Source organism: Hevea brasiliensis, chromosome 1 (genome assembly GCF_030052815.1).
Source record: "Hevea brasiliensis isolate MT/VB/25A 57/8 chromosome 1, ASM3005281v1, whole genome shotgun sequence".
NCBI lineage: Eukaryota > Viridiplantae > Streptophyta > Magnoliopsida > Malpighiales > Euphorbiaceae > Hevea > Hevea brasiliensis.
In genome coordinates, this window is record NC_079493.1 from 9,470,468 (window position 1) to 9,493,875 (window position 23,408).

The 23,408-nt window shown below is 34.6% G+C and overlaps 1 protein-coding gene across 1 annotated transcript in view; it reads right to left on the reverse strand.

The window, feature by feature from the left end:
- Positions 1–2,340: 2,340 nt before the first annotated feature.
- The window catches only part of LOC110652547 (rust resistance kinase Lr10), a 65,119-nt gene continuing 44,051 nt past the window's right edge, over positions 2,341–23,408 (reverse strand). The window contains exons 2-3 of the mRNA XM_058143907.1: positions 3,897–3,926; positions 2,341–3,617 (exon numbers count right to left, since the gene is read on the reverse strand). Coding sequence (XP_057999890.1) covers positions 2,473–3,534 — 1,062 coding nt within the window. The 5' untranslated portion in view covers positions 3,535–3,617; positions 3,897–3,926 and the 3' untranslated portion in view covers positions 2,341–2,472. The remainder of the gene's footprint in view (positions 3,618–3,896; positions 3,927–23,408) is intronic.

Here is a 23,408-nt window from a genome sequence, read left to right on the forward strand (position 1 = left end):
TGAATAATCTCCTGTTATTATCATATCATTAACATAAAGCAACAAAATAATAATACCATTGTCAGTTCAGTGAGTGAATAATGCAGAATCATGTGGATTAGAGAGAAAACCAAGTTGAGTAAGAGTGGAACTAAATTTGGCAAACCAGGCCCTGGGAGCTTGTTTTAATCCATAAAAGGCTCACCGAAGTTTGAAAACCTTATGAGGAGAATGATAAACAGGAGGAGGATGCATATAAACCTCTTCTATTAAATCACCATGAAGAAAAGCATTTTTAACATCCATCTGGAAAAGTTTCCATTTACGAACTGCAACAATAGCTAAGAGACTGCGAATAGATGTTAATCGGGCCACTGGAGCAAAAGTTTCTTCATAGTCGATACCATACTCTTGAGTGTACCCTTTGGCTACTAAGCGAGCTTTGCAGCGTTCAATAGTTCCATCAGAACGGGTCTTGATTTTGTAAATCCATTTGCAACCAATAAGGGTCTTGTTTGGTGGAAGATCAACTAAATCCCAAGTATGAGTTTTCTCTAAAGCCTGAAGTTCGTCAGTCATAGCTTGCTGCCAAAGAGGGTCAGTACTTGCCTCACGATAAGAACGAGGCTCATGAAGGGTTGCAATAGTAGAGTAATAGTGAAAATCAGAAAGATAATGAGGAGTTTCTCTTACACAGGTAGAACGACGAAGAGTAATGTTAGGAGGAGATGCAGGCGCAGGTACTGGATCAATAACTGGTGTAGATTCAACAGGGGCAGGTGTAGTTGGGCTAATATTGAGCACCTAGATCAGGACTTGGAAACAGCTCTTTGGAGGAGTCAGTGAAAAATAGAGAGTCAGTATTGACAGAGTGATGAAATTTGGAAAGAGAAGAAAACATAGTATTGTCCCAAAAGGTAACATGACGAGAGATGCGTAACTTATTAGAAATAGGATCCCAACAACGATGCCCTTTGTGTTCAATACCATAACCAAGAAAACAACATAGACGAGCACGGGGTTCTAATTTGGTATGTTCATGAGGTTGTAAAAGAACAAAAGAAACACATCCAAAAGGTTTAAGTATGGAATAGTCAGGAGGTTGTCCAAACAACTTTTCAAAAGGAGATAAATTATGAAGAACCAAGGTAGGAAGACGGTTAATAATATAAATAGCATGAAGATATGCTTCTCCCCAAAATTTTTCTTGACATGATCCAGAAAGAAGAAGAGTACGTACAGAAATTAGAAATAAAAACTTTACGGCTCTGATACCATGTTAGAAGAAAGAATATAAGTAATGAAGGAAATGATTGTGTATTTGTCTGTGTATTATTTACAGAGATATTACATCTATTTATACATGAGAATATGAGCTAATTTAAACAAGAATAATAATTGCTATAATTATGCTATAAATCTCCTATAATCATGTTAATTGCTGTAATTATGCTAACATTAACATTAGTTTTAAATAAATTATAAAAAATATATAAGTAAACTAAAATTATTTATTTAAAATAAAATTATGGAAATTGAATAAATTTAATACCATGAGTTAACTTGCATTTAATACTAGTTTATCATTTTAATTTTTAAACATCTTCAACCATTTATATTTTTAAAATAAAATAGAACTTATTATTATATTTTTTTTATTATGTTACACTTAAATTCATAATTAAATTAATATTATATGTTATATAATTTTCATAAAAATATGATTTAATAAAAGTATAATAATTATTAAATTAATAAATACTTTATTTATATAATTAATCAAAATAACATTAAAATAATATTTTAATTTAAATAATTAAATTTAATAAATATTATATTATGATAATGTTATATTATATAAAAAACAAAAAATTAGGTATAAAAAATTAAATCACGAATAGACACTACAAGTATAACTAGTACAAACAACATGCGTTGCACATTGTTGAAAAACTAGCTACAAAAAGAGTATATATCTATAATTTTAACTAAGGCTGTAGAACAGAAGGAATTTTTGTTTCACCTAAATGATAAAAAAAAATTGCACTATTTGCTACATATGAGCTCTACTTTAAAGAGTAGTCGGATGAAAAATCATTGACAAAACTTTGGTTTTCTCAACTAAAGTATATACATGACAAACTCAATAACATTAAATTAGTACCAAATACTATTAAAGTCTCTAATATAGTAAAAAAGTTTAATCTAAATTTTAGTGAAAAATATAAGTAATATAACAAATTGAGTAATGATGTATATTTATTTATTTATTTATTTTCTATTGGCTAAGACTTGCTTAATTAATTTAACATTAAGAAAATTAACTTTGAAGAGTTGAAATTACATCAATGACCATAAAAAAAAAAAAAAAATGACGACTTATTGTCAAAATAATAGAAAGGAGAATCAGTACGTAGCACTTACCTCTACAATACACACAGATAACTTAATTTGTCTTATCAATAACATTACATAGATAATAACAAACATAGCTTAATATGCATTTGCAATCAAACTAACTGAATCCACACAATCACCTATTTGTGTACTTGTTGACCCTGTTGGATTTATGTTGATTTTAATATCCTCCTTTTGCTTGTCTTGTAGTGAAAGTAAAGGCTTTGGAGGCATTTCTAAGCTTGCAAACTCTCCTTCAAGCATCTTTATAACTTCATGCATTGATGGACGATGAATGGGTTCCAACTGAGTACACCATAATGCTATTAGAACCATTTTGTTTGCTATTTTCTTTTCCTCGTCTGAAACATCACCCAATTCTACATCCTTTCCTTTACTGAGTTTGTCATGAGCCCATGAAGGAAAGTAAATTTGGCTTAGATGCTCAGCAGACGCATTCAAGGTCTTTCTTCTTCCAACCATTTCCATCAATAAGATCCCAAAACTATATACATCAGCTTTATGAGATGCACCTCCTAGATTTTTGTTGATTAACTCTGGAGCCATGTAACCCCAAGTTCCTCTGGCTGCTGTGAGAGAAACAACATCATTATGTGGTGAATATAACTTTGCAAGTCCAAAATCTGAAATTTTTGGAACAAAACTTTGATTAAGAAGAATATTGTGTGGCTTGATATCAAAATGCAAAATTTGCATGTCACAACCTCGATGAAGATATTCAATGCCTCGAGCCACTCCAAGGGAAATTTCATACATGCTTGTAATGCTTATTGGGGAACTGCCTTCTTTTAAAAGTACATATTTATCAAGAGATCCATTAGGCATGAATTCGTATATAAGAGCACGTTTTGATCTCTCAACACAAAAACCAATAAGGCGAACCACATTAACATGGTAAATTCTTCCAATAGTAGCTACTTCATTGATAAACTCTTGTCCATTACCTTTAGACTTACCCAATATCTTTATTGCCACCAATTGACCACTACGAAGCTTTCCCTTATATACAAGGCCATAACCTCCTTCACCTAATTTGTCTTTAAAACCTCTTGTCATCTTTTTGACATCAGAATAAGAGTATCTAATTGGCAAGAGGTTATTGTCACCTTGAAGAAACTCTTCAATGTTATCATACATTGATAAATGCCTTCTTTGCCATTTATAAATCAAAAAGGAGATAACACATAGTGTCCCACAAAAGCATAATGCTGCGCGATATACTGTACAAAAATAAAGGAATAATAGTTAATTAGAGAAGATATTTGTTTAGTGGAAATTCTTTTTATTGTAGTTACTTCTAACTGATAAATTAATTATGCACGCTTATTATCTCATGAAGGAGTCATTTTCTTGATTTCATTTCTTGGCCTTCATTGCTTAGTATAATTTAAGTGATATCATTTTTTATTTTTTCATTTTGAGGGCAAGACAATATCATTTTGTGTTATATAATATTAAAATATATTTCATGATTTGCATTGAAATATAAATGAACTTACCAAGGAAAGCCAGTAAATAGGGGAGAAAACCTACAATACAAGAAAACAATGAAAGTTACCTTATGATAAATAATGTTGCATAAATATAAAGCCCTAAAGAGCTTTATCTTTTTTACAACTAATTGTTATTCTTAATTATTGTATTCTAAAATTAAAGCTTTACCTCTCACCCTAAATTTCAATTAACATAAAATAAAAGAAAAATAAAACAATAACACATAAGATTAATGATTTGACCAAGGCACGTCCATTTCTAGTTCCAAATTCATCAACTCCTAGCTTTAATAAAACCACATTCTTTAAATTACTCTAATTCTTTTTTATTTTCAATTTCACCAGTGCAATTTCATGTTTTTCCTTTCATTCTATCGACCATTGAATTATTGATTGAGGTTGCACCGATCACATCACTAATTATTTAGATTTTTTAACTAATGTTCATGACCATCATAATCTTCCTATAAGACTACCTAAAGGAGATCAAGTTCCTGTGACTTACCTTGGTTCTTGTAAATTTAGTTCACATATGCATTTAGACAATGCTCATTAAGTTCCTTCTTTTAAATTTAATCTCCTGTTAGTTAGCAAAATCATTAATTGTTTAGTTGATTTCTTTCCTCGTTTTTATATGTTCATGACCTAGTGGTGATGAAGCAAGTGATAGGTTTGGCTAAGGATCGTTATGGTCTTCATTACCATGACACCGAAAACCTATTGACATTGATGCCTTGACATTTTTGTTAACATGTTTGTGAAGCGTTTTATAGCTTAGATCACAATATTTCCTTTCCAAATAAATGTTTCCTTAAGTGAAAATGGCTTATATTTGAAGATTTTCTACACACCTGAAGGCCCCTAAAAATGGGGTGATGTTATATTAAGAGGGGTAAGCGGGCAACATCCCCTATCATGAAGAAATACAGTTGGTTTACATTAAAAGGTAGTTAAGGGTGTGGGGGCAATGCCTCTGCAATACGTTACAATAGGATGAATGCAATAGAGTATGTGGAGGCAAGGCATTCTTCGATTGGCCATGTGAACTAAGCAAGATACATGTCCCGATCGTGCGAGGAGGCTTAGGGTCTAAAAGGTCAAAACAAGGATTTTCTTAAAACATTGATATGGAATCAAGTGCTATTAATATCTACTACCAGAATTTTGCCAATGAGACCCTAATGAGTTGTTATAAGAATTCTAACTGAACCAAATCTGGCTTTAGAATTCACTGGGCCATCCACTCTGAAAAATTTCCCAAACAAGCCTACCACCCATTGAAAGAAATGGTTAGATGAAACATTGAAAGGCACCCCTTGAAGTCTCAACCATATTATCCTATCTAATGGAGTTAAAGAATCTTCCCAAGGTTTGAGGTCACAAATCCACTGGTTAACCTAAGATTGGTACTTTGATATAACGCCTTTCTTATGATCTTTCGATTCAAAAGTGAGTAGAATTTTATCTCCTCCTAAAGGAATGACTTGAACATAAAGAACATCTTATGCCAACAAATAATCTTGCAGATTTGAGATTGAATAAACATTATGCAAAGTAAAAATAGTGGATTAAGAAAGCTAATCCTATTCATTTCAAGTACCGAATTGGGGATGATATACTTTTACTCTCCCACCCTCGCTCGGCCCGCTTCCCCAGCCCACCCCCCCCCCCCCACCACAATTTAAGTATTTTTCAAATGACCTAGGTTGGCCTGGGTAGATGTCAAGATTTCTAGTGGCATTTTCCTTTGTATTTTGAGTGTTGCCACAAGTTGGTTTCATCTTATTACTATTGTTAAAATTCCCCTAGAGATTTATAGGGGCAGAATAGTATTTTACTTAATAGTTATATAGTTGCAAGTTCACCCTTGTTAATTATCTTCTTGCATGTCGAAAAAGGAAGGCCCTCATCTTGAACAATCCAAACCAAAGGTTGTTTAAATAGTTGAAAAAGATTATGGATATGAACTGAGGAGGGGACCTTGAGAAACGCATAACGTCAGTCACTAGAGTTGAGTCTGTATGGAATATAGACATCTAGGATGTTAGCTGACCTAGAAATGGTGCTCCAATGATCTTTAGCATTCAAATTAGGTGAAAATTTTTTAATATAAAAGGATAAAGAAGAAGAGGAAGATTGCTGATAGTGATGGGATAAGGAGGCATGACCATGGATCTGGTACGAGGTAGGTTTTTGGTAGTATGAGATTTGTTTTTGATGATGGTGGGACACTTGAGAACTGGTTCACCTCATCTCCTTTCTTCCCGTTGTGTTTTATTACGTGTTTCTATTATAATCATTGTTTCTTTTATCTTACTCTTATACATGTGTATGTGTGCATAATTTAGCAATAAGTCGACGTGTTACTTATCCTTTATCAAAACAAACTAATTTACCATTTCCTTATACGTAGCTCTATCTCCACAAATGAATGTTTTGATCTTATTCATGTTGTTTGGGGGCTATATACTACCTCAACTTTAAGTGATATAAATCTTTTTTCAACTATAGAGGATGATTTTTCTCACGGTGATTTTTTATTTGTCATAATCAAAGTCTTGATTTTATACTAATATTTAAAATTATGTATATATATAACAATCAAAGGGTAAAATAATGGGCAATAGTACAAGCCACAGATATAGTGTAAAAGATCAAAACCTTAAGCAAAAATATACTTTGATTGAAACTTTAAAACTGATAATTGCATATAGGAAATAGATTTTAAGTTAGAAGGTTAAGCAAAACAAGGTTTGAGGGTATGAACTAAAGAGTTTTAGGGATGAGGAAGAGGGAAGAGGGTTCCTTAGGTAAAGTATGCGATGCCTACGGAGGAGCAGAATTCTCCTTTTACAGATGAAGGAGAATGCTTTACAATTATCTAATTTTATTTTGTAACATGTGAAAAGTTAAGGGCAGGCATCGAATGTAACACCCTCATTGTATTCATTCCGTACATTATACTGTTTCGGTGACCGGTGTCGGTCTGGACAGCTAAAACGTCTGGAAAAATATTTAAACAAAAGTGAGGAATCATAATTAACTCAAATATTAATAAGAAAAATTTAGGAAAAAAAAATACAACCAAGTTAAATGAGCCGGTACTCTAGCGATGGGTAACCCAGTGGGAAGTTACGGTCCTCGCAACTAGGAGCCCTAGCCCCGGGAGAAAATTCATAAAATAATTTTTGGGACTCCAGAGAAGAGTCATTGAGGGTTCTATGGCATTAGAATGCTAAGAAAATGCTTAGAAAAATTTTTCAATCGGTACAGACAATTTTAGTCTGTTAAGCCAAACGGAGGGCATTTTGGTCATTTCATCTTTAGAGATGATTTTTTGCCGACTTGTCCAGTTAAGTAAATAATTATTATGAAATAAAATGTGAATAAATATTGATAAAAATTAAATTGAAAATGAGTAGAGAAGAAAGGAAAAGAAAATAAAAAAAATGCCAATTATGACATCACCATGATGTCATTTAAAGGAATTTCCATCAATCACATTAAAGCACCACTTAAGTAAGTAATAAAAGAAAATAAATAACACCAAAAAAAAAAAAGAAAAACCAATCTGTTTCTTCTCCAAACCAGGCGTCACCCATTTCCCTAACCCATTCCTCCATGAAAGCTTAAGGTAAGCTTGGAACCACCCACCAAATCACCTTGAAACCACTACCTTGCTTCACAAAAAAGTGATCTTGCATCTTGAACAACCTCTAGGCAGCAAAAAGAAGAAGAAAAAAGGAAGTTTTGGAGACTTGGAATAGTTAGCAAAAGAGGTTAGTGTCCAAATCTTTGATTCTTTCCTTTAAATTTTTGTTAGAATGCAAATTTGAGCTAGGATATGTGTAAGTTCATTGAAGATAAACATGTTAAGGTGTTACCCTATTTTTGGCAGCCATGGATTTGTTGTGGTCTTGATGGTTTCTTTGGATTAAATGAGTGAATGGACTGCCCTTGATATGATTGTATCACTCAAAACATTAGTTTATGAGTTTAGTGTAAGAAAATGTAACTTTGGAATGTTAAGGTTAGGGTTTGAAACTCAAATATATGAGTAGTTATAAATGGACACAAAATGATGTTGTAATGGTCAATTAGTGACCATTTGAATCTGTGTGAGGAGGAATTGAAGTGAGTAAGGATGTTGGAGTTGAACTTAGGCATGCTGCCCTTGGTGACCTGCAGGACTGGTTGTGAGTCCAGTAGGTTTGGGTAGCTATAAATGGAGTTGTATAGGTTCAATTGGTGCAAGGCCAATTGAACATGAAACTAGACACATAATGGCACAACTTTGGTGAAGAAACCCTACCCAGAAAACCAAACCAAGTTAACCTAAAAATTGCCCTAATCCGGGTGACTTGCATTCTGCCTGGGCAAAATGACCAAATGAACAGTATTTATTCATTTGGTCATAACTCAGTGTAGAAAGGTCCAATTAACCTGATATTTTACCAGAAGATAGCTGATACATAGACCTACAACTTTCATGAAGAAACCAAACTCAAAGTTTGATCATAACATGTTCAAAAACTGACCTGCAGTCAGTGTACAAAACACTGTAGATTTGGTTCTGTCCAGAAAATCTGGAAAATTTGTAATCCGGCCAGTTATGGTGTTTAGGCCTTAACTTGAGCTACAAAACTCCAAATTGAGTGATTCAAAAAAAGAAATGCAACTACACACAATAAGGAATAACTTTCATGAAGACAACTTTGCCAAATTCCTCCTGTACAAATGACTAATGGAACAGTAAACTTAATGCTTAAAATCTAAAACTTGTGAATAACTAACACTATGCTTTGAAATGGAATTGGCAACTAATGCCAACAACTTTAGTATGCAAAATGTGATATGTTGGTGATATTAGAACCAATATACCTATTGTCTATGAAAAAGTCAACATTTTAGTTTACTAATGAAATGAATAGTAGCCATAAAATTTCAATTTCAAAGAATTACATAAATTAAAAGTGTTAAATGCCCTAGTAGGCCTAATGTGATTGGTTTGGATAGATTGGCATGCCAATAGGGTTCTGATAGCAGTACTGCGTATGATGTATGGCTTCATTGCCATTCTGTGATGATAGCCTATGGCTATACTGATTATGATGTTATACTTGGCTTTATGTCTTATTGCTTTTATGGCTTATTAGCCATTCTGTTTGCACACCGGGAGACACATAGTGACCGATGGTGTGACGGCCCGAGATACCTAGTACCCAGTGCTAGTTTACCCGTTTATTCAGTCCGGTCAATTTGTATAGGTTACTTGGGCATGGAAAAGTATAATTGTAATTGAACTGATTATTAAAGAAAATAAGGAAATTAAATATCAAGATAAAGATCAAGAATAATTACAATAAAATAAAGAAGCTCAAAATCATGAAGAAAACCATTAACAAAATGCATGAAGAAGTTAATATCATAAAATGTAATTAGCCTTCGACTAAACAATAAGTTAGTAATTATTCATTTCTTATGAACACAATAACTAGGAAATTATTATTTTTATTTGCATATTATATTTTCTTATATTATTGGCACTACTAAGTTTTATACTTAGCGCGTTGCTTTTGCAACGCGTAGGTACTGAAGATTTGGACAGAGAGCCCAGTAGACCACAGATTGGGTAAGGCCGTTCACAGTTCTGCATAGTGTCTGTGTCACCTCACAGACTACAGTGCATTGGTAGGACACTAGGTCCCATTTTTTATTTTGTGATTTTTGTAAGTTTTGTAATTAAACTCTTATTTTATCATGTATATTTGAAACTGTTATGGAAAGTCAATCACTATATTATTTCTCTGTATGTTCTGTATTCTGTATTCCTATTTAGGATTTATTATTTAGGATTTCTTCCTAATTAGTAGAACACAATTATAGGAATCAATTGTATATATATACCCATGTACAGATTAATTGATATTAAGGAGAATCATCTCATTCTACATGGTATCAGAGCAGGTCATCTATCTAGGGTGACTATTTGTTCTCACCACCCAGCTCAGGAGAGACCTTAGCCGCTGACCGGCCGTTTCGACTCCGATCAATATCGCCAGCGTCGCCTCAACCCTCCTGAGGTTTGGCTCTCAGATCCTATTTTGGTATTTACTTGATTTGTGATTTTGGGTTATTTTGCTGCTGTAAGCACTTTGGATTAGCGTTTCGGTTAGTTTTCTCTGTCTCAACAAATGGCAGACAATAAGAATATTATTTCTGATGTGATTCCGGTGATGACTAAGATCACGGAACACAAACTTAATGATTCGAATTACCTGGAGTGGAGTAAGACTGTTAGGGTCTATTTGCGTAGCATTGATAAGGATGATCACCTTACTAAAGATCCACCTACGGATGATACACGACAAACTTGGCTAAGGGAGGATGCTTGGTTGTTTTTGCAGCTTCGGAACTCGATTCACAGTGAGGTAATTAGTTTAATTAATCACTGTGAATTTGTTAAGGAATTGATGGATTACTTAGATTTTTTGTATCCTGGTAAAGGGAATATCTCCCGTATTTATGATGTTTGTAAGGCATTCTACCGTGCTGAGAAAGAGGATAAGTCTCTCACAACTTATTTTATGGATTTTAAATGGGTATATGAGGAACTTAATGTATTGTTGCCTTTTAATCCTGATGTGAAAGTTCAGCAAGCTCAACGGGAGCAACTGGCTGTTATGAGTTTTCTTGCAGGCCTTCCTTCAGAGTATGAGACTGCTAAATCTCAGATTCTCTCCAGTTCTGAGATTTCCTCTTTGCATGAAACGTTTACACGGGTCCTTCGTACAGAGAGTACCCAATCTTCACAGCCTGCAAATAGTGCTCTTATTAGCCATAATTCAAATGGACAACAGGGCAATAGAAGAGGAAATAGAGGAGGAATTATAGGCAACAGAATTAATCAGCGTAATGGAGAGGCTAGTTCTAATCAGGACTCAAAAGGAGTCATTTGTTATTATTGCCATGAGCCTGGCCATACAAAATATAATTGTCCGCAACTTCAAAGGAAAAATCAGCGATCACAGATGGCAAATATGGCAGCAGAGGATTCTACAATATCTTCCTCTGAGAAAACTATTTTGGTATCTGCAGAGGATTTTGCCTGATTTTCGATGTCGAGCATCTCTAAAGCCTACCAGTTCCCCTATCACTGCAATCGCTGAGTCAGGTAAATCCACTACATGTCTTGTGTCTTCCTCATCCAAATGGGTTATTGATTTTGGGGTGACAAATCACATGACAGGTAATTCTAGTCTTCTATCTACTTTTCAGCCTAATCTCAATTCCTCTACTGTTACTTTAGCTGATGGTTCTACTTCTTGTGTCATGGGTTGTGGAACTGCGAACCCGACTTCGTCAATTTCTTTGTCATCTGTTTTGTGTCTACCAAAATTCTCTTTTAATCTACTTTCTGTTAGTAAACTTACTCGTACCTTAAATTGTTCTGTTTCCTTTTTTCCTGACTAGTGTTTGTTTCAGGATCTTACGACGAAGCAGATTATTGGTAGAGGACGTGAGTCAGGTGGTCTCTGCATTCTGGAAAATCATGTAGCGGTCGCTTGTTTGCTCGATACCTTAACACCTCTTGAAGCTCATTGTAGATTGGGTCATCCTTCTTTGTCTACCATGAAGAAGCTATGTCCTCGATTTGATCTTTATCGATACTAGAATGTGAGTCGTGTCAGTTTGCAAAACATCATTGTTTGCCTTCTGTGTCTAGAGTCAATAAACGGGCTTCATCCCCTTTTGAGTTAGTTCATTCTGATGTTTGGGGTCCTTGTTCTGTTACTTCTAAAACTGGATTTCGTTATTTTGTTACTTTTGTTGATGATTACTCTCGTGTTACTTGGTTATATTTAATGAAGAATCGTTCTGAGTTGTTTTCTATCTTTTGTGCCTTTTGTAATGAAATCAAAACTCAATTTAATATTTCTGTGCGCATATTAAGAAGTGACAATGCCAAAGAATACTTTACAGCACAATTTCAGTCTTATATGACACAAAATGGCATTCTTCATCAGTCTTCTTGTGTGGATACCCCATCTCAAAATGGCGTGGCCGAAAGAAAAAATCGGCATCTTCTTGAGGTAACTCGTGCTCTTCTTTTTCAGATGAAAGTTCCTAAACACTTTTGGGCGGATGCAGTTTCTACGGCATGTTTTTTTATCAATCGTATGCCGTCTTCTGTCCTTAATGGGGATATTCCTTATACTGCTTTGTTTCCTACAAAATCTTTGTTCTCTATTGAACCCCGTATTTTTGGTTGTACCTGCTTTGTGCGTAATGTTCATCCACAGGTTACTAAATTGGATCCAAAGTCTCTCAAATGTGTCTTCCTTGGTTACTCTCGGCTACAAAAAGGGTACCGTTGTTTCTCTCCTACTCTTAATCGTTATCTTGTTTCTGCAGATGTCACATTTTTTGAGTCCACTCCATTTTTTCCTCAATCATCTGTGTATGAGAGTCAGGGGGAGGAGGATGATCTCTTAATATATACTGTCCAACCAATGTTTAGTCCTCTCCCACAGCCTGTTCCTTCTGTCTCTAGACCTACTCGACCTCCCGTTGTTCATGTTTATTCCAGGAGATTGGAGATTCCTGACTCAGATCCTCCACTAGCTACTTCGTTGGGAGATCAAGTACCTCATACTGATCATTATTCTGATCTAGACTTACCCATTGCTCTTCGTAAAGGTAAACGTTCATGTACTTATCCTATCTCTTCTTTTGTTTCTTATAATCAATTGTCTTCTTGTTCTCGGTGTTTTGTTACTTCTTTAGACTCTGTTCCTATCCCTAATCTTGTTGGTGAGGCCTTTGTCTCATCTGGTGTGATGCTATGAAAGAGGAAATTGAGGCTTTAGATGCTAATAGTACATGGGAGCTGTTGCCTTGCTTGGTAAGAAAGCTATTGGTTGCAAATGGGTATTAACAGTAAAGGTAAATCCTGATGGTTCTGTGGCTAGGTTAAAAGCACGCCTTGTAGCAAAAGGATATGCTCAGACATATGGGGTTGATTACTCTAACACTTTTTCTCCTATAGCTAAACTTACTTCTATTCGCTTGTTTATCTCTTTAGTAGCTACATATAATTGGCCCCTGCATCAATTGGTTATCAAGAATGCTTTCCTTCATGGTGATCTTTAGGAGGAGGTGTATATGGAGAAACCTCCTGGGTTTGTTGCTCAGGGGGAGTTGGGTAAAGTTTGTAGGCTTCGAAAGTCTCTTTATAGCTTGAAACAAAGTCCTAGGGCATGGTTTGGGAGATTCGGTGAAGCGATGCAGAATTTGGTATGCAAAAGAGTAAGTGTGATCACTCGATTATTTTATATGCAATCTGAAATTTGGTCTAATCCTCTGGTAGTCTATGTGGATGATATTATCATCACCGGGAGTGACTCTGCGGTATTTCATCTCTTAAAACCTTCCTCCAAACTCGATTTGGACCAAAGACTTGGGATTATTAAAGTATTTCTTGGGTATCGAAGTTATGAGAAGTAAGAAGGGTATTTTCTTGTCTCAAAGAAAATATGTCCTCGATCTATTGTGAGACAGAAAATTAGGTGCTAAGCCTTGTAGTGCACCAATGACTCCAAATTTACAAGTGGGATAGTGAGTTGTTTGAAGATCGAGAGAATCTGAGGAGATTGGTAGGAAAATTTAACTACCTCACGATCACTCGTCGACATTGCTTATGCGTTAGTGTGGTAAGTCGGTTTATTTCTTCCCAACTATTGCTCATTGGGAAGCCTTGGAACAAATCTTGTGTTATCCGAAGGCGCTCGGAAGAGGTTTGCTATATGGTAATCATGGGCAATTGAATATTGAATGTTTTTGGATGCCGACTGGTTGGATCTAAGGTTGACAGGAGGTCAACTCTTGGATATTGCGTTTTGTTGGAGGAAATTTGGTGTCTTGGAGAAGTAAGAAGCGAGTGTAGTTTCTCGATCTAGTCTGAATCAGAATCTGAGCCATGGCACAATCAATATGTGAGGTAATGTGGATACTTCAATTACTAGATGAGACAGGTTTTAAGACCTCCACGCTCTGAAATTGTGGTGTGATAATCAAGTGCTCTCCATATTGCTTCTAATCCGGTATTTCATGAGCGGACCAAACATATTGAGATTGATTGTCACTTTATTCGTGAAAAGATTCAACAAATGATCATCTCAACAGACACATCAAAGGAGAGCGGTTAGGAGATATTTTTACAAAAGCTCGAATGGAGCTAGGATTGACTACATTTGTAACAAGTTGGGCATGATTAACATCTATGCTCCAACTTGAGGGGAGTGTTATGGAAAGTCAATCACTATATTATTTCTCTGTATATTACGTATTACGTATTCCTATTTAGGATTTATTATTTAGGATTTCTTCCTAATTAGTAGAACACAATTATAGGAATCAATTGTATATATATACCCATGTACAGATTAATTGATATTAAGGAGAATCATCTCATTCTACAGAAACATATGTAATATAATTTTGTATTAATGTAAGTATTTGTAACTTTGTGTTTATAAATAACATATGAGAATTTATTTATGATTTGAGCCTGATGATGATGTGAAATGAATGAATGACAAATGGAGGAATTGTTAAGAAATTGTTGTAAATTGATGTGATACAAATGGAGTTTGAGAATGATTGGAAATTATTGGAAGTGTTTTTCACAGGTTCCGAAGAACTGTTTTCTCCATTTTTAGCCGGCACTCTGCCGGATTTTCTATAAAATTTTCGAAGCCGCAAATTAATTTATAATTTCAATAAATGATCTAAATGAGATGAATTTCATAAATTTCACTTAATAACTATAATAAATAAATTAAGAACTGATAAATATCAATGAGATAAGTTATGGTGTTCCGGTACACTGTGTGGCATATCTTGCTCGATTACACTGTAGACGGGTAAAGGGTTTCACACCGAAGTTGGTGGTGTAGTTGAGCTTGAAACTGTAGCTATGTGAGAGTAAAAGTTGATAGAATAATTAAGCTTAAAACTATAGCCATGTGGGAGGAAAATAATTTTTTAGCGAGTGATTACAAAATGTCAAATGTTACGGCTTCTTTAATGCTCAAGAGGAGTAAAAATTCCAAAATAGTCATCCTCATTATCATTGCTGAGACTGACTGCATCAGAAGAGGAACTGGCTTTGCTGTTGGAGGCTGCTAATCTATTTAGCAAAATTATTGCGTTATAATAAAATATTCTTCCTCTATTTTGGTTTGAGGAGGAGAGCACTAGCATGTGATTTTTGAGCAAGTTGAATTCATCGGAGTTAACTTGAATCAATTAAGTTGTTTTGGTTTCTTAGAGTGTTTTAGTAACCATTTTTCCATAGCTGCTACGGAGGCTTTTTGGTTCTTTTGGAACTTGGACCACCATTTGACTTTGAAGGTTATGATCAAAATAGGTCCTTAAAGAAGTTGATCAATCTTACATCCATAGTCTCACATGAGAGCCCATGGAACTGGAAAATATCTTCTTCCACTGTAGGCATGTATTTGGCTTTGAAAGTTGTATAACCCTGATAAATGTTAGGAGGCAAAATTTGTGGTGTAGCTCCCATCCAATTTCACCATTGAGCAAACCATTGGGAAAAGTGAAATTGTGATGTTGTGTTGAAGAAAAAGAGCCAAGTATGAGTTTGGTTGGGGTTTTTTTTATCAAGAAGGCATTTATCCATACTTAATGATAATCTCAATAGGTAAAAGTTTGGTTTGAGGGTAAGCTTTTCCTAAATCTAGCTTGAAATTTTCTAGGAAGTAAAGGGTTTTATCCCCAATCCATGACTTTGAGGATTGTACAGGTTAAGTAGTTTGGGATGGGGGAACTTTCTGGGAAGTGTTTAATCTTGACTGATCCAGTCTCAATATTTTATGCTTTGATTTTATTTATGCTTTGATCATTTTATGCTTATATTCCTTTGATCTCTAATTATCTTTTGATATTTCTCTAACTTCAATACGTTAATTCTTAATCTGTAATTCTTAATTTGTTTGTTATCTCTTCAATCCGGGCGTCTATTGGCATCATAGCCAGGGGGATAGAACGATTGCTGCTCTTTATCTCTGTGATTTTTATCTGTTTAGCTCTTGCATTCCTGAGCCCTTTTGAGGACTTGAATTTGCTGGTTGTAAGTCCCAGTGGTGCAGCGATAAATCCAGAAAATTCATCCTACTATAGGGAGTGTATTGATCAAACTTTTTAAATCATGGACATATTTTGCAGGAATCGGTCTGTTTCCATCTCTTCTGCCTCTGGAACAGAGGAGAAGATAATAAATAGTGAAGAATTAATTATTGAAGATTTTGAAAAATTAATAGATAATTGGAAACTTCCTAAAGTCCAGAAAGATTAGATCTATAAACAAAGTAAGTTTAACTTTCCTAGTAAAACTGACTATAGTATCAAAACTGAAAAAAGAGACGTCCATGTCACAAAGCCTTCTGAAACTATAAAACTTATGACTTTTTCTTCTTTGAATAAACATAAATCCAAAGGATACAACTACATCCACATAGTACTAGTTCAGGTAGGGATAAAACCCTTAACCAAAGAAGGTCTAAACACTCTTATCTTAACTGTCCTTAAAGATGCACGGTTTTATGACTTTCAAGATTCTTTGTTTAGCTCTATTGAGTCTAGTTTATGCATTGGTTCAATCTCTTTTGAGTATTATCCAAATTTAACTATATCTCTAAATGATAAAAATTTGCAAGGCAGTCTTGTTTTGCAGATTAAAACTTATAATTACAAAATGCTTCCTGGATCTATTCCTGTTGCTTTGATTTTTAAAGTTCATTACAAAGCTATGATGACTACTTTTGCCTCAAAGCTCTTATTCACAGTTACAAAGGAGAAATGCTCCTCTTCCAAACTAACCTCACTAAAGCCGATGCTACAATTCCTAGATCTATAAAATGGAATGAAGTATCCCTTCTAAACGAATGGATATTAGAAGGAGCCTCAAAACCCAAATCGGTGTCTCCTCCAAGCCAAAATACACAGCTTAAACAAATTGCCCAATACCTAGATGGAAAGGTAAAGTTATCTTTTGCTAGAAAATCCACGAGCTTAAAACCCTCTTATGATCCTGCTTCCTCTTATGAAACCATCGAACTAGGAAGAGTTTCAAATCTACCCTCTGTAATAAACTTGCCTATTACCCAAACACCTTCTGTTGTTAACTTCCCAACCACTCAAGTGCATTTTAGCCTAATTCCAAACTTGCCTAGACATTCAACTTTCGAAATACCAAGAACTTCAATGCAAACTACTGATTCTTCCACAATCATAACAAAACCTATTTATTCCACTCCTGAAGAACAGCCAAGACCTACATCTCTAACTGTCTCCTCTGTGACTGAGAAGATAGATGCTAAAATAAATGTTCTTCAAAAGGAATTTCAAGTCAATAAAGCATATCTTCAAAAGAATTTTTATACTTCTCATAATCATGAGAAAAAATTTTGGTTTTTTTGAACATTTTTTGAATCAAAGACATGAAATCCAAGGGAAATTTTATGCATGAGCATGAAGCACATGTTTTCTTTTTTTGATTGGTTTAAAATTTATGCTTCTGAAAATAATCGAGAATATCCTTTTGGAAAAACCTTGAACCCAATCTCTCAAATACCTTCCTAGCAAACCCCAAAAAATGAATGGATTCAATCTATTCATCCACTCCTCAGAGAACTCCAGTTTAAACGCCATAAAGCCACCCTCATTGCCTCACCTTTTAAAATCAAAAGTGAGAAAGATACAATTAGAGATCTTGAGAATATCATTCAATAAAACATCTGGACTAATAATCATTATCATACTATTGGAAACTAGTTAAATGATATTCAAAACCAAATCCAGCACTCCATTATGATTACTTTATCTGTAAAATCAAAAATGAAAGCTCTAGTTTTCAAGCCTTTCGAAGTATCAAAGACTTCTCTGTCTCTGTTTTAGTAGAAAAACAAAGAAAAATTCCTTCAAACAATTTAGGATTGCCTGAATCAACTTGGTCCCTTAACTTTAACTAAGTCCAATATTGTTATCCTAGATACCCCTAAAGCCTCTGTCAATGCTATGGAACAATCTTCTGATGAAGAAAATGCTTTTCAAGAAGTTTCTCTTCTAGAAGTCAATAAAGTCCATTGGCAAAATTCTCAATAGCTCTATTATCCAAGAGCTACTACTCCAGATGTCAACATTGAAGATAAACCAAGTGCTCTTTCTCCAAGCCGTTACAATGCTTCTTCTGTGTATGAATGGAACATAGATGGAATATTTGAGCATAACATCCTCAATATCTTCCAGCAAATGACTATGGCAACCAATGCCTATAGAACCTAGACGGGCACCTTTGACCAAGCTATTGCAGAACTTCTTATTATAGGACTCTCAGGAAAACTTAAAGTATGGTGGGATTATTATCTCACTCCTCGGAAAAAGTTAAAAATTTTAAAGTTAGTAAAACTTGATAAAGATCAAGAACCAATCCTTGATACCATGTAATGGCCCGGCCTACTAGTGATATTGTCCGCTCTGGGCCGAAGCTCTCACGGTTTTAAAAAGCGTCACTAGGGGTTACGAACCACCAACTTATAAACCCAGCATCTCTCCTATGTTTTGCCGATGTGGGATTTGCCTAGGGTGTTACAATCCACCCCCCTTATGGGACTCAGTGTCCTCGCTGAGGTTTGCCCCACCATCGTTCAAGGTTGCACGCGGAGCGGCTCTGATACCACAAATGTAATGGCCCGGTCCACTAGTGATATTGTCCACTCTGGGCCGAAGCCCTCACGGTTTTAAAATGCGTCACTAGGGGTTGTGAACCACCAACTTATAAACCCAGCATCTCTCCCGTGTTTTGCCGATGTGGGATTTGCCTAGGGTGTTACAATCCACCCCCCTTATGGGACTCAGCGTCCTCGCTGAGGTTTGCCCCACCATCGTTCAAGGTTACACGCGGAGCGGCTCTGATACCACAAATGTAATGGCCCTGCCTACTAGTGATATTGTCCGCTCTAGGCCGAAGCCCTCACGGTTTTAAAATGTGTCACTATGGGTTACGAACCACCAACTTATAAACCCAGCATCTCTCCTGTGTTTTGCCGATGTGGGATTTGCCTAGGGTGTTACATACCAATCCTTGATGAGAATGACAAATTGATTCAAAATGCTATTGCCACACTCATCCTTGCACTTACGCTTCATTTTGTTGGAGATCGATCACATCTTAAAGACAAAAATGTTGAACTTCTTTCCAATCTCAAGTGTAAGAAGCTTAGTGATTTTAAATGGTATAAAGATACCTTCCTTACAAGGGTTATGCTTCGTGAAGACTCCAACCAGCCTTTTTAGAAGGAGAAATTTCTTGCTGGTCTCCCTCCTCTTCTTGGAGAAAAGGCTTAGAATAAAATTAAAGAGCATTAAAATGAGCAAATTCCCTATGATCAGTTAACTTATGGTGAGATCATCAGGTATACCTAGAAAGAAGGCTTAAAGATTTATCAAGATTATAAGCTTTAAAAGTAGCTAAAATGGGAAATGCACCAGACCAAGAAAGAGCTTGGAACCTTGGCCAACAATTTGATATCTCTTATCAAAAGCCATCATCTTCAAACACCAAACCTTGCCAAGATTGCTAAACCAAAATATACCAAAGACACAAAAAACACTACTCTAAAGATAAACCTTCTCACCAACCCGAAAAGCCTCACAGAAAGAAAGCCTACATCAGAAAACACCAAAAATCCTACTCGAAGCCATAAAAATCTACTACTAGAAAAAATGTCACCTATTACAAATGTGGCAAGAAAGGTCACATTGCAAAATATTGCAAGCCTAACAGGAGACTCCATGGACTCCGACTTGAAGAAGAAACCTTGTGCAAAATTAAAGCTCTTTTACTTGAATCCTTAGACTCTGAAGATATTGTCTCAGTCTCTTTTGAAGACAATCAAGCCCTTTAACTTGATGAAGTTCTTTCTTATTCCTCATCTACTGAAGAACTAGAAAAGCAACTAAACATGCTTACCAAGGATCAAAAGTTTTTCCTTGAAGTAATCAACCACATTCAAGATCCCCAAGTCCAAAAGGATTATCTCACAAAGCTTCAAGAATCTTTGAGACTTTATCTTCCACAACTATTCCATATAAAGCTAACAACACCTATGATCTTACAATCATTCTCCAAAAGGCCACGACAAATAAAGCTAAAACCCCTACTTCTGCTATCCAAGAACTCCAAACCGAGATTAAGACCATAAATTCTGACCTTAAACAACTCTAATCCAAGCAAAAAGAAGACTCTACCATTTTCCAACTTCTTCTTAAGATATTTTCTAAAGTAGAAGAAGATGAATCGGAGCTTCAAATTGAAACACCTCAAATAGCCAACCTTGAAGATGTCCAAAAAAGCTTTTCTCTATTTTAAAACAAGTTACTTCCCAAAAGTATTTGATTAAAATCACTTTACAAATTTTTGATGATTTTAAATGCTCTCTTTAGTACAGGTGCTAACCTTAATTATATCAAGGAATGAATAATTCTGAAAAGATTTCAAGAAGCCATGAAAGAGAGACTTAGGGGTAAGCATTTGGTTCAAATCGAACTGAACCAAACCGAATCGAATCAAATCATGAAAACTGAATTACATATTTTAGAAATCAAATCGAATCGAAATGGACGAAAAATCGAATCAAATCGAACTGCTCTATTTTGGTTTGGTTTGGTTCAAACTGATTGGTTTTTATTTTTTATTATTTTTTAATTTAGACTTGATTTTCAAGTTATTTGATATCGTTTTTACCTTTGTTTGAACCTGATAACCATTAATCAATGAAATTAAACAATTTTTATATATAACATTACATATAATTTATAAATTCCCCATAAAAATAAATCAATTCAAAAATCAATAAAACTATTCAATTCAGTTTAACCCTTTTTTTTTTTTCAAAACTGAGCCAAATCAAAATAACTAAAATTTTTATAATATAAAACCGAACTGAACTGAATCATCTTAAAAACTAAACCGAATTATCAAATTAAAGTGGTTTGATTCAGTTTATTCGGTTTGAACCGACTAATGCTCACTCCTAGAAAGACTCAAAGCTGCAAATAACTGCAAATAATTCTTATCTTAAGATTGATTTCAAAACCAATGCATATGCTTCAAACAACGGTTTATAACATTCATCATACTGTCACACTTGGCACTGCATTCATAAATCTTATTACTCTGCTGTGAATTATGATCATATTTCTGCAAAGCTTAGAGGTAAAATGATTGTTTTTCCCTTTATTGAAAAACACCAAACCCACAACTTAAAAATCATCAAGGCCTGTTCTGTTTATGAAAACCATTTAAATTTATGGTTCTCTCAAAAGAAAAAGAACTTTAAGATTTGAAGAAAGATGTTTCTCTTTATAGGATAGAATACCAGCTTTAAAGCCTTACTTTACAAAAGAGAATTTCTTTTTTCTAAAGCCAGATTGAAAATACTGTTTGTTCTGATCTTTCAAATGTTTTTGGGGATCTCCCATATGAAAATGATTTTCATGAATCCCAATTCCAACCAAAACTTGCCCTATTTGAATGAATAAAGATCTTGAACTACATTGCCAAAAGGAAATTAATGATTTTCTTTCCAAGGTTATTTTTCTCCTTCTAGGTCCCCCCTAAAGTTGTGCCACTTTTTATGTAAATAAATCTTTAGAAATTGAAAGAGGTGTTCCAAGACTTGTTATCAATTATAAACCTCTTAAATAAGCTTTGAAGTGGATTAGGTATCCTATTCTAAATAAGAAAGATCTTCTTTAAAAACTTTTTATCGCAAATGTTTTTCCAAAGTTTGATATGAAATCTGGATTTTGGCAAATTTAGATAGCTCCCAAAGATCAATATAAAATCACTTTTACTGTTCCTTTTGGCCAATTTGAATGGAAAGTCAAGCCATTTGGAATTGTTTGGATAGTTTATATTGATGATATTTTGATCTTTTCATCTTCCATTGATCAACATTTCAAGCATTTGAAAACTTTTATGTTTATTGCCAAAATGAATAGTTTAGTTGTCTCTAAGTCTAAAATAAGTCTCTTTCAGACTAGAATTAGATTCTTAGGACACTATATCTCAAATGGCACAATTTCGCCAATGGAAAGATTCTTTGCTTTTGTTAACAAAATTTCCTAATAAAATTCTTGAGAAAACCCAACTTCAGAGATTTTTAGGTTGCTTAAATTATGTTTTAGATTTTTACCCAAACCTTAATAGAATACTTCAATCTCTCCATGATCAGTTAAAGAAAAATCCAAAGCCCTAGTCACAAGAACATACTCTTGTTGTTCAGAAAATCAAAGCTCAAATTAAAAAAATTCCTTACTTACACCTAGCTAACACTAGTGTTTTTAAAATAGTAGAAACTAATGCTTTTGAATTAGGATTTGGAGGAATCTTGAAGCAATGAAAATATGATAAATAAGTTATATTTCAGTATATTTTTGGACATTGGGACAGTACCATGAAAAACTATTCTTTTATAAAGAAAGAAATTTTATCTATAGTTATATGCATTCAAAGTTTCAAAGTGATTTGTTTAATCAAAAATTCCTTTTAAAAATTTATTGTAAATCTACAAAAGAAATTTTGAAAAAATGATGTTCAAAATATTGCTTGAAAATAGATTTTTGCTAGATGACAAGCTCTTGTAAGTATTTTTAACTTTGATATTGAGTATATTAAAAAAGACATGAATTCAGTCCCTGACTTTTTAACTCTTGAATTTTTGCAAATCCTTCACCATGATCCCTAAAAAGCCTCCAGGAGATCCATCATAAGCACCAAAAGAATCCAAGGATTCAAAATCAAAGCCTTCTTCTAAAGCCCCTTCATCTCAATAAAAATCTCAAAGCCAAACCCAGGGTTAATCCCAAAATCCCATTTTAAGTCAACCAAAGCCAACCATTCAAAGCCCTATTGTTTCTTGGAATGCTCTATTTCAGAAAGAAATTGACCAATATCAAAATGAAGAACCCTCCACTTCACAAAAGTCCTTCTACTTCAAAGCCTCCAGAGAGTCAATTGCAAAATTGGTTAGCTAATCTTATTAGCCACCCTGAACTATGCTAGTCCTTGAGGGATTCACTCCCGGCAGGACCCCAAAAAGATATTTTAACTCATGTTTGTATATATATATATATATATATATATATATATATATATATATAATAGAGATATTCTTGGTCTAGCCTTCAGACACCAAGATTAAGTCCCTTACCAAGATGATATTAAGGGTACATTCTTCTACATCGTCATGATGTATTCAGGATAAATAATCTCATATTACTCCCTTATAGAGTCAAACCCTTATTGATAAGTGTAGACACCATATTTTGGCCGACCTCCGAAGTCAAAGAACTTTTAAAATGGAAACTTTATTATCCTCTCTCAACCAATGTCCCCAATCACAGATAGCTTTTCCGGACTCACCGATTGCT